The 12,651-nt window shown below is 40.4% G+C and overlaps 1 protein-coding gene across 4 annotated transcripts in view; it reads left to right on the top strand.

The window, feature by feature from the left end:
* The window catches only part of ASCC1 (activating signal cointegrator 1 complex subunit 1), a 61,830-nt gene that overhangs the window by 6,344 nt on the left and 42,835 nt on the right, over positions 1-12,651 (top strand). For all 4 annotated transcript variants that reach the window (XM_045023988.1, XM_045023990.1, XM_045023987.1 and 1 more), the window contains exons 4-6: positions 322-419; positions 3,442-3,620; positions 12,482-12,618. In XM_045023988.1, coding sequence (XP_044879923.1) covers positions 322-419; positions 3,442-3,620; positions 12,482-12,618 — 414 coding nt within the window. The remainder of the gene's footprint in view (positions 1-321; positions 420-3,441; positions 3,621-12,481; positions 12,619-12,651) is intronic.

Genomic DNA, 12,651 nt, shown 5'->3' with positions numbered 1-12,651 from the left:
AGCTTTGTCTAGTAATATTTGCCAATTTTTAAAGAATGATTATATTACAATTATATACACATTTTTTTTTATTTCAGTATGTATGGATGGTTAAAATGACTGTGCTGAATTGTGTTCCTTTGCTACACATTTTCTAGGTCTCTGCTACATGTTCTCTTTGGTGGCTGAAAGATATGGTAGTTTCAGAGATATGGACTCCCTTGGGGGAATCCTCCCCCTTTTACCCCGCAAGAAAGAAAAGAATAAAGCAACCAAACCCTGCCTAGAAAAATAAAATAGTGACATTTTGGACATGACAGTATAGGATTTGTATGTCTATAGGTATATCATTGGAAAAAAAGGAGAAACCAGGAAGAGACTGGAAACAGAGACTCGAACTTCTATCAGCATTCCCAAGCCTGGAATGGAAGGACAAATTGGTGAGCTTTAATGTGCACAAGATGAATGAATGCTCTCTTGTCCACTCCACCTTTGGTGTGTGTTTTGTGCACAGGACTGAGAATCAGGAGACTGCTCTTCTAGTCTCAGCTCTGACACATCACTGACTCTGTGACCTTGTGCAAGTCACTTAACTTTTCTTTTTACCTTGTTTTCTCTGTTTTACCTTTGTAAAGTACTGTAATATCTGTAGATGAAAAGTGTTATTTAAGACCCTAATCCTCCTAACACAAGCATATTCATTACTTTAAGCCTCCAGGTAGTTCCACTGAAGTCAAACCTAGCAGTAGTCTAAAGTTAGGCATATGTGCAAGTTTCTGCAGGATTTAGGGCATAAGTTCTTGAATAATGATTTTTCTATTAACAACAGCAGGTATTAATGGGGAGTTGTACATACATAGCAAGGCATCTTCTCTCAACATGTACGTACATGTGGAATAAACTTTCTTTAAATGCACCATAGGTCATTATAAAGCTGTCTTTTTAAAAAAAAAGACGTATTCTAATAACACTTGCATCTTTTGTTCTTGTTACTAGAACTTCACAATGAAAATGAGTGGGTTTGTATTTTATGCTCCTATTACACTTAGTTTTATAATAACAAAGAGCATCATAATGCCCATAATATACTGTACTTTGTGGCTTTTACAAAAGGAATGGAATGTCTGAAGCAGACACACACTGCAGCATGTTATGGGCATTATGATAATATTAGTGTCACATGTCCCAGTAATTATATACATAAATGTCCAAAAAAAAAAAAAGTCTTTCATAGAATCATAGAATATCAGGGTTGGAAGGGACCTCAGGAGGTCATCTAGTCCAACCCCCTGCTCAAAGCAGGACCAATCCCCAACTAAATCATCCCAGACAGGGCTTTGTCAAGCTTGACCTTAAAAACCTCTAAGGAAGGAGATTCCACCACCTCCCTAGGTAACCCATTCCAGTGCTTCACCATCCTCCTAGTGAAAAAGTATTTCCTACTATCCAACCTAAACCTCCCCCACTGCAACTTGAGACCATTACTCCTTGTTCTGTCATCTGATACCACTGAGAACATTCTAGATCCATTGTTTTTGGAACCCCCTTTCAGGTAGTTGAAAGCAGCTATCAAATCCCCCTCATTCTTCTCTTCTGCAGACTAAACAACCCCAGTCCCCTCAGCCTCTCCTCATAAGTCATGTGCTTCAGCCCCCTAATAATTTTTGTTGCCCTCCGCTGAACTGTTTCCAATTTTTCCACATCCTTCTTGTAGCGTGGGGCCCAAAACTGGACACAGTACTACAGATGAGGTCTCACCAATGTCAAATAGAGGGGAACGGTCACATCCCTCGATCTGCTGGCAATGCCCCTACTTATACAGTCCAAAATGCTGTTAGCCTTCCTGGCAACAAGGGCACACTGTTGACTCATATTCAGCTTCTCGTCCACTGTAACCCCTAGGTCCAGTCCCTAGTCTGTAGCAGTGCATGGGATTCTTCCGTCCTAAGTGCAGGACTCTGCACTTGTCCTTGTTGAACCTCATCAGATTTCTTTTGGCCCAATCCTCTAATTTGTCTAGGTCCCTCTGTATCCTATCCCTACCTTCCAGCGTATCTACCACTCCTCCCAGTTTAATTTCATCTGCAAACTTGCTGAGGGTGCAGTCCACACCATCCTCTAGATCATTAATGAAGATATTGAACAAAACCGGCCCCAGGACGGACCCTTGGGGCACTCCACTTGATACTGGCTGCCAACTAGACATGGAGCCATTGATCACTACCCGTAGTCTTTAAAATTTCCTGCCTGTCAATACTGTTCAGAATCAGTGGATTGTGACCTTCTGGGGGTCGTGAAAGGCGATTAGGAGGATTGTGAGGCCTTGAAAAATTAATTTAAAGCAATCCCCAGTCTCCACATCCTTTTCTTTCAAGGTCACATATTCTCTGTTAGCCTCTCAACGCACACACAAATGGTGTATTATTACCATTGTTGTTATGGATACATCTTTTACTCTTTCTTTTGTAGTAAATGTAAGGGGGTCATGCAAATGTTTAACTCCAAATAAGGGGTTGCCTACCTGAAAACTTGAGACAGTTATGCAGACATTTCAAGAGCAACTGAACTGAGAGAATCTTGTCACTTTGTTTGGCGTCACAGCTCTATAAACACTTTAGGGACTACTTTTCTTTAGGCGGCTGAGGAGGAGAAGCAACCTTTTGAATGACATCATCCTAATTTTAAAGAGAAGCAAAAATGTAAGGCATTGAAGGAAAATCAATAGTCTAGCAAGACTTCTCTGGCTATGTTGAAGGGGTTTAGAATATCTTATTTTTCTACCTTTCCTCCTTTAAGACCTGGAATGAGGCTATGAAGATACAGTGCTACCAGGTAATTAAAAAAGAATATTGCAGCCCCATATGTTTCTCAAAAAGAACAGGAGTACTTGTGGCACCTTAGAGACTAGGGTGCCACAAGTACTCCTGTTCTTTTTGCGGATACAGACTAATACGGCTGCTACTCTGAAACCATACATTTCTCAGTCGTTAATACTGCTATATATCAAATAAGAAAGGGGAATAGTGATGCAGATAAACAAGGCTAATAGTAGTATAGATAAATAACTATCCAATAGGATCTAAGTTTATTTTTTAGCTTGTACGCAATTTGGGGTAGTGACTTTCTTACAGTGTCTGGCACAGTGTGCCCAAACTACTTGAGGCCTCTAGGTGCTACTGCAATATAAATGCTTCATAATAATATTGACTATAGTGAATTAAATTAGTATTGGAGTTCTATTTGATTGTCTTCTGTCCTGAGTCTTCTAGAATTTAATTTATATTCTTACTTAACTTGTCAATATCCTAGAAGAATATGGATTGTTAAATGCATTAATAAGTACAGTGTAAAATCAGTATCTTTTTAATTAGTTCTTAGCTCTTGTGGACATCATAGCAAAATGTCACTAATCTTGTGTGGATTTCATATAGCTAAAATTAGTGTTACTTTATTTGCTTTTAGTGATTACTGGACAACAGCGTAGTGGTGTCATTTCAGCCCGAACACGGATCGATGTTCTTGCTGAGAGTTTCCGCAAGAAGCAGCCATTCACACACTTCCTGTCCTTTGCTCTCAACCAGCCTGCGATTCAGGAAAAATTTCTACAGTTTAAGGAGGAAGTATTGGAGAAATGCTCCAAGGTAGGGAACTTGGATACTTGGAAGTAACTGACATAAAAATGGATACTCTTCCCCAAGATGCTGCTTTATTTTATTAACGTTACAGGCAAATTAAAATATATGCTGATAGGGGAGAAAATGTCACTTGTGTTTGTGGAATGCATAAGTACAGTAATAAATTATGAGGCCTTAAAAGTAGACAATGAAAACTAGTTATATTGAAGATGCTGAGAGCACTCTAATGGAGGCTTTTGGAACATGGAATTATTTTTGTAATAAATTGATAGTAAAATATTTTCCACAAATGTGGAGGAAACTGCGATTCAAAAGTTTTGGTTTTTAAAATTTGAAAACCATTAATGTACGTAACCTTTGGCTGCATTTTACGTGGTTTCTACTATAAATATCCAGCATGTGACAAGGGGTTTTAATAAGCTTGCTGCTGCTTTTTCACTGTCCCTTTGGCCCCGACATTGAACAAATGTGGGAATCGTTACCTTAACTTAGCCAGAAATGACTTGGTAGCATTTGACACAGTGCAAACATTATCACTTCACAACATTTTCTTTCATCCACCAAGACTGTGCTGATATTACTTCTTGCTTGTTTTCAAATCTTAAACTGATAGCAGCAGGAAATAATTAGGCACAGAATTGAGAACAGAATTCAGTGAATGCTGTATAATCCTTCTTCAAAAAAAAAAAAAGGATTAATTTGTTAGCTTTCACCAGCACTAAATTCCATTGCAACTTGATAGCCATGGAGTCTTCTCAGAACAGGTTCAGAAGAGAGAGCAGTGTTACGCTGCCATCCGCTGATGTATGTCAACACTAAGATGGGAGGTTTACCTTTTAGGAAGGAGGGGCTAATTGGGTGTTCATGCCCATTCATTCATTGGCTTCTTTGCTGAGGCGGACAATGAGAGTGCTAGATTGTGTGCATGTGACAGTCATTTCATTTATCTAGGGTCTGATATTGGTGCTCATCATAGTACCCAAGCACTTCCGAAGAATAAGAACGATAACTCTTTTGTGAGCAAGAGGCAGGCTTAGTTTTTTAAAACTGAATATAGAAGATCAGGAGTGTTGGTGTAAGAGTGCCATAGAAGGAAGCCTAGACAGAGAGGTAGGTTTTGCATTCATCTCAATGCAGCAAGATTAGTGCTCATTTTATCTAGCAGTGAGTACCATGATCTTGGCCTGGCTTCCTCTGTTGGTTTACAGTTCCGTTTTTCCAGTGGAACAAGCTGTTATGGAAAGAGATGGCCTTCATGTCATGGGCACATTCTAAGCAGAGCTCTTCTTGCCAGTTTTGTGCCGTAAGCACCATATATACCAAGATCACTGTTAGCTGTCTGGAGTTCCTCTTCTCCAGTTCCTTCAAAATCCTCTCCAGGCTGCCTTCCACCTCTTGCATATCACTGGAACTGTTTTCATCAAAGTCTTGACCTCTTCATAGTTAAAGCTCAGAAGCAGTACTCCATTCTCCTCCTCCTTGACCTGTCAGCCACCTTTTACAAAGTCAACCGTCGTCGTCTTCTTCTTCTTCTTGAAATCTCATCCTCCTTGGCTTCTGTGACTCTGTCCTTGCCTGGCAATAGGGGATTTCTTCATTGCTATTTGCTCCTTCAGCGTGTCCTTTGGAGGATTATTGTTTCTTTTTCCTTTACACCTTATCTCTGGGTTATCTCATTCACAAACAAAAGTTCAGCTACTATGTCTATCCTGATGGCTCACATATCTATCTCTCTTCTCCAGACTTGTCTCTTTCTGTCCAATATAAAATCTCTGCCTGTCTTTCTGACATCTTTTTGTGGATGTTTAGCCATTAGCTCAAGTTTAATATAGCTAAAACAAAGCTCTTAATCTCCCCCTGCCCCTTCCTTTATTGATCACAGTTGACAACACCACCTTCTTTCCTGTCACTCAGGCCTGTGTGACCTGGATATCATTTTCAACTCAGACCTCTGTCCTCACATCCAGGATATGTCTGAATCATGCCATTTCTTTCTGTGTAACATCTCTAAAATGCCTACTTTTCATCTACACATCATCTCGCGTCTCAGTTACTGCAACATCCTTTTCTCTGTCCTTGACAAATGCAATTTTGCCCCTCTTGTATCCATTCAGAATGCTGCTGCAAAGATTATTTTCTTCGCCTTGGCTCCCTGTTCTCTATTACATCAAACACATAAGCCACTTGTCTTTGCTTTCAAGGCCCTTCACAGCCTATCCAACCCTACCTATCATTGCTCATTTGCTAATGAAATTTTAGTTCTCACCTCTTGAGTGGCCCATGACACTAGCTTTCATTTCTCACTAGTTAAATTTTAAAACAAGCATCTTTGTGCTTTCTCTCATGTTGCCTTATTGTTTGCTTATATTCCCCGATCTGTTGTCTCTTGTCCTATGCTAAGATTGTATGCCCTTTGAGGCAGGCACCATCTGTTTGCATGGTACCTAGCGCAATGGCGGTCCTGGTTCAGGATTAGCGCTTTTAAACACCATGGTAATACAAATACATAACTTATTTCATCGTCTGTCAATTAGTTATGGCTTTTGGTCACTACAGACTCAGGTTGCATTCAGACCAGGCACCCAGAAATAAAAGCCCTCTTCAGTAGTATGGATGATGTAGCTGAGAATGTATAAAACTTATCAGTGAGATATGTTCGTTAACTGCATAATCAACAGGTAGAAATTTTACGCATTTTTAGGGCTTTCCTAAAATGATGGGGATTGGTGTTTTACTTGACTTCCTTAGTGAATGTATTTGGATTAATTTAATGTATATTGCACACGTCTTTCTTGATAATTTTAAGTATGCCAAAAATTTGATGATAAACTATACTCTTTAAACTAGAAATTGTTTTGCAGTATCACTTTTCAATACCTCTGTATGTTTTGTTAAAGATTATAAAATCCTTAAAATAAGTTCTCTCTCTTTCCTCCTCCTCCATTTCTTTCTCTGCTAATGTTGCTCCTGTTCCATCAGTGAATAGAAATACTGATTTTTTTCTCTCAGCATTGCCCCTTCAGACTCTTGTAAATAGCTTACTTGACATTTTGGCTTCAGGTCTAAAAATATTTTTTTGCCACTCCCTTTATCAGGATTCAGATCCTAAATTTTTATTATTTTTTAACTTTTCTATATTGAATTTAGTCACTGGCAAAGATTTATGTTTTATGTATGTGAGATTTGGGGATTGTGGTGCTTTAACTTTTCAGCCTTCTTCCTTTGAGTGTTTCATGAGTGTTCATAGATACACAGAATATATTGCAACTCCATATGTCTTTCAATCATTCCACAGCCAGTAATGCCACTGTATTGCACAACAGGGTCTGCTAGAAAGCACATCAGTAATGAAAACCAGTAATTCAAAACTGTGCTTCACAGTGCCAGAAGAGAGCTTATGGAGCTGTCCACAATACAGTAATAGGGGATTTCTCAGGATGCTTAAAGAAACTTGAATAGATTTTAGGTATAGAAACTGTGTATCTTTGTTCCTGCTGCAGATTCAAAACAGTGCCGAGTCAGTTAATGACTCCAGTACTCAAAAGAAGCTTACTAATGATAGTAAATAAGGAAAAGTCCAGGTGTGTAAGTTAGCATTTCTTCTGGTTGTTGAGCATTTGTGCAGGATTCTTTCCTCTCTAAATTGTTACCATGAGAACCATTCATCTATATTTTGTAATGATGTAGTCTTGTATGTCAGTATATATTTTGTATTACTTTTTTGGCTTCACGAGGTTTTGTAAGTTCACAGTTGCATTAAAATATCAAAAATCTTAAGCATTATCAAAGCCACTTACGTTGGTTAGGCAGCCAGACAATGAAGTGGCAAAATAGAATACTAGGGCCAATATTTAAATGTATTCCATCTGTCTCTGACTAGGGGGATGGTACTATTGAGGTATGGGAGACAGGTTTCTGGGTGATCTTGAGAGGCTTGCATCATGGACCATCAAGGAGAGGGGAGGACTGAAATGTTTATAACTGATCCTGGGGGTGGAAAAGGAAGTATGCATTGCAGTCTCCACCATCCTTCAATGGCTGGTTATGGAGCAACATTGCCAAGAAAAATCTTGTATGGTTCTTTCAATCTTTGCAAGTGCTGCCTTTATGTATAGCAGGCTGCAGCTGTAATGTGGGAGGGAAAATACAATTACTATGGTGTTTGGCAGTCTATAAATATCGAATGTAGATAATTACATGGGATGAAAGGAAGGTATCCTAGAGTGAAAAGGTAGGGGTGTGCGGGGGGAGGGAGGGAGGGAGGGGCTACACCCAGTATAGCTTCTTATGCCTGGAATTTTTCATATACTCATTTTGTAATGCCTTAAGTTTCTAGTGCATCTGTGATTCCTTAGGTTGTTCTGAGGAATTGTGAATTACCCTGCTCATTCCTTGTAGGTGCATACATCAGGATTGGAAAGGCATATAATTGGGGGTAAGAAATAAAAATGCTCATAAACTCTCATCTAAATATTAGATCCTTGGGTAGCAGAAAAGATAAAACTGGGAAGGAGGAAGCTCAGTATCAAATAGTTTATTCATGCACCTTGCCAAAAAGGATTTTGTTCTGGAACTTGGTCTCTCAATCCCTGATCTAATGGGTAGGGAGTACTGCAGACACACAGTGCTTGGGCTCTGGGAAGAGAAAGTGAGTGCTTCAAATAAAATGTTGTCTGGCATTCTATCAAAATTATGATATCCAGGATAGAATGCCTCAGCAGCGGGGAGGGAGTCAAATATTTAATGGGGAAGAAGTTGGATCCTAAAAGTTACCATGGGGTGGTTAATTGTCCCCCTCACTCTCTGGAAGTAGTAATGGTTAGTCATTTCCCTTCTACCCTAAATATATATTTGTGAATGAGAGTGTCATATTTTTGTTGTATCACAATCATGGAAGGTAGGATAGTTGAATTCAGAATTTTATCAATTTTTATGAAAGACCTGCTTTCCTTTTAGGCCAGCTCTGCATCAGGGGTGTGTGTGGGTGTGTGTGGGTGTGTGTGTGTGTGTGTGTGTTTAAATATAGATGCAAAAAAGTGGTAGGCCTAGATTGGGAACACAATTATTTTGTTCCCTGTATAGAATTTGCAATAGCTTTTCAGTATGGACAACATATGTGACTCTTCGAGGAGTAAATATGTGTATAAAGTTAGTTAGCATTCAGTGTGTTTTGTTTCATTTCATAAAACCTTCATATATTGGCTTACTACTATTTTCAGAAAAAAGTGTTTCTTTCCTCCACAGGTTGGGGAAAAATCACAATCCTGTAATCTGTTCTCCTTCCCTTCCTTAGGGCTCATTATGTTCCCTATACACTGGAGCTGCTAACGAGAGAGAATACTTTGGCACGTCTGACAATGACTTTCCGTCCAGTAGAGGGCAGTGTTTGAAGGAAGGCATATGCCAAAATCTTAGTGATGTTTTGTAGCGTTACTTAAAGGGAATATTTTAGATAGAAACTTTCAGGATTCCAAGTTCGTGAGCAGTGGATTTTTTAGAGAGGCAGTGATTTCCTTTATTTTTGTTTGGCTGCCAGTGCATTTTAAGGAACAGTAGGCATAGATGGAAGGGCTTTTTTTTAATAGGTTAACAGCTACCACTTTGCACTTACCTAGCAGCTTATGTGCAAGGAGCTTGAATCATTTCACAAATTTTATTATGCCTCGTGGCATCCATATGAGCAATGGTCAAAGTAGATCACAATAGGAGGGGGGGGTATTCACCTATTTTTTTTCCCTTGTCATCAGAGGTATTTATGCGGAGTGAAGTGATTTTATAACACCTTGTGGCGATGGATGCAGCAAAGGGAAGAGATAGGATAAGAAGAAATGTATCTAAAAGAGGTTCATATTCCCAGGCAGTACTGTAGTCACCTAAACAAAAATAATGCTCTTGTGTCTGCAGTGTGTGGAACTGCACAGCGGGTGTGTCCCTAATGCTCCTCACTTCAGTTTCTACCAGGATGAAGTCTCCATATTGATGTAAAACAAAATGTGACACCTTAGGAAAATTCCTGTGTTTTAGACAATAACCCTTGCAAAATAGATTTTATGCATAATGTGCCTTCCCCTGGAAGGGAGAGGTAGCTGGCAGGAAACTGGTATTTCTTCCTTCCCTTCTTTCTCTTTTAGGGAGGAGAAGCAGCAGAGGTGGTTTTCTCCCTTTTCCTGTTCCCTCTGTAGGGCAGAGAAGGCAAAGAAGAGGTGTCCCCTCTTCTCTCTTCCCAGTGGGATATGGGAAGCTTGGGACAGGTACTCCTTTAGAGGAGAGAAGGCAAATAGGAGATTCATTCTTAGCTAGGACACCTTTTCTTACATTATCGGATGCTGATGTAGCTCCACCTGCTGTTCAGGAACCTCAACCATGCACTAGCTCTTCTGATTTCAGATTCCCATGCCTAGTGAATCTACATTTTATGAAACAGCCTTAAACTGGGCAAGAGGAGGAAAGCTCTGTTGTACTGAATTTACCCAAAACCAGGCTAAGAGGAAGAGAGAGAGCTGCACTTCCTTCTGCTTGCCTCTCACTTTAGCCCATGCCTGTGACATAGGGAACTGCTATATTCATTTTGCAGGTGGAGAAACAGTCACTCAAATGAAATGAGTTGTCCAGTTTGATTAATCGTGAGTGTTGGAAATAGAACTCAGGGCTCCTGGATCCCTATCCCTTGTTCTGAACACTACACCATACTCTCTTCTATATATACATAGTGGGCACTTGAGCTGTGAAGTTTTCTTGGATATTTGGATGATGTCCATAGGGCACCATAGTGGTGAATATTGATTTGGCTCATATCTCGTGGGCTCTTTCTCCCTTGATGTCCATTTGACGTTCCTTAACCCTTGTACTGAATGTGTGCTGGGCTTCGGTTTCCTGTTAATTGTCTCTGCTGGCAGACTGGTACTGAGATATGATTGATGCCATTACTGAGTGCAGTTTTAAAAGAAAAATCAATGAAGTACAGTGGTATGGTAGTGGTTGCTAATGATAAATCATAAGCTGGGGATATAAACAAGAGGGTTAAAATCTATCTGCATCTAAGTATACAGCTTCCGGCTACTCAGTCCTATGACATTTGGAGGCAGATTTTGAAACTTTTGTTTTTCAAGAAGACTCAGCTAAGATACAGCATCTTTTCATGGAAGATTTAGGATCTGTGGTTCTGCAACACAGGAAGGGTGAGACAAGGATTTCTGGGGTAGGCCTGAGATCCTTGGGACTACACAGGGAAGATACCGTGGATCTCGGGCTGTTCATTGGGGTCCTCCTTCTTCCCAGTACAGAAGACATAGCATACCCAGGTGATGTGCAACCACTGGCTCTGCACTCACCAATCCATATTCAGATACCTTCAACTGGTGTTTGAAAGTTGCAGAAGGGACAGCTCCTCAGGCCAATAGTAGGTTAGACAGCACAATATGCATTATCTTTTCACCCTTCACCATCTGCTTCATGAGATTAGGGTAGTTCTTCTCTCTTGCAAGCTACTTATTTATTGTGTTAATTTGTATTCTGTTCATTGTCATCTGTATGCATTACAGAAATTAAAATGAATTGTTGCCAACAACTGGAATCAATCCAACCTACCTCCAGATTCTATCTCCCACTCCATCCACTGATGGGCTAAATATCCTCTGGCTACAGACCTGAGTTAAAAACCAAAGAAACAAATCTCTTGCACTGTATCCTAAATATGTCTTAAAGCAGAGGGAGCATAGAGCCTTTTTCAGTTTCATTTTGGTGCCAGGCAGAATATAGAAAAGCTAGAGAATTGAAACCAAGTGTACTCTCAAACAGGAAATCCATCCTTACCTGCGCTTTTGAGATTGCTTCTCAAGGTAATTTCCTTTTGTTGAAAAGCTACTGCATTGGGTTGAAATATGCAGATGGTTTTGACACCACTGTGTCAGGATTTTGGCATTAATTCAGCAGTGAATTAATTAACAGCACACAAAGTGCACTTTCCTCCCCCAGGACCTGAGAGTGCTGCCTCTAAAGTGCTACCAGGCTTTGCCAACTTATGACTGAGAACAAGCTCCTGCATGGGATCTTGTGGTCTCACAGGTCACTGGACTGGCCTATAAGTACAAATATAAAAAAACTGTGGATGTTGAAGTTAAGTATGAAAAATGCTGGGTGAAATGTGAGGTTTTAATCCTGTGTCAGGAGTAAGGACCTGCTACTAGCTTGCTTGCCTACTGATTTAACCGTAGGCAGCCTAATCAACAAAGCTGGGCCCAAATTGAGCCACCTGATTGGCTGAGCTGCCTGATTGGCTGTGGGATTTGCAGATCTACTCCTACGATCACCAGCAGCAGTAGGGTATGGGCTTCTCACAGCATTCGCCCATGGCTGCGATAGCTCCTGTGCTTGCTTATTCCCAACCTTGCTCCCACCCTGTTCCAGTCCTACTCCTACCTTGGACACAGCCCTGCTCCTGCCTTGCCTTGCCTCAGACCCTGGGCTCTGGCTCTGACAGCTAGCCTTTGACCCTGGGCTCCAGCTCCTGGTTCCTGACTCTTGCTCTGACCACTAGGCACAGCTGCGCACATCCCAGGCCGTAACACCCTGACAACGTGAGACAGGATACCATTTAAACATGTTAAAGAGGAGTTTTGAAATATAGCTCTGAATCTTGTGTAGAAACTTTAAAGGCGTCATCTCAGATAATGAACTTTATTTTGAGCCAGGGAAATACATGTGCCTTTTCAGCGGTGTGGTAAGTATTATTTCGTGTTCTCTTGGGGCTAATAGGATGGGCTTTTTAACTTTTGGTGCTAGAAACTGTGACCTAAGTAAAAATAATTTTAAAATAATCTGTGTCATATAGTTGCCCACTATATCTTTCTTTGTTACCTTTTCAATAGGATCATGGAGTCAATAGCAGTCTGTTCCAGAACCCAGCAAAGCTCCATCTTACTATTGGGACGCTAGTGCTCCTGAATGAGCAGGAGATCCAGAAGGCATGTGAACTCCTGCAGAGAAGTAAAGAGGACTTTATTGAGTAAGTGAAATAAAGGCATGATGGGACAGGGGG

The sequence above is a fragment of the Mauremys mutica genome, chromosome 7 (genome assembly GCF_020497125.1).
Source record: "Mauremys mutica isolate MM-2020 ecotype Southern chromosome 7, ASM2049712v1, whole genome shotgun sequence".
Classification (NCBI taxonomy): domain Eukaryota; kingdom Metazoa; phylum Chordata; order Testudines; family Geoemydidae; genus Mauremys; species Mauremys mutica.
This window is presented reverse-complemented; position numbering and strand designations above follow the sequence as displayed.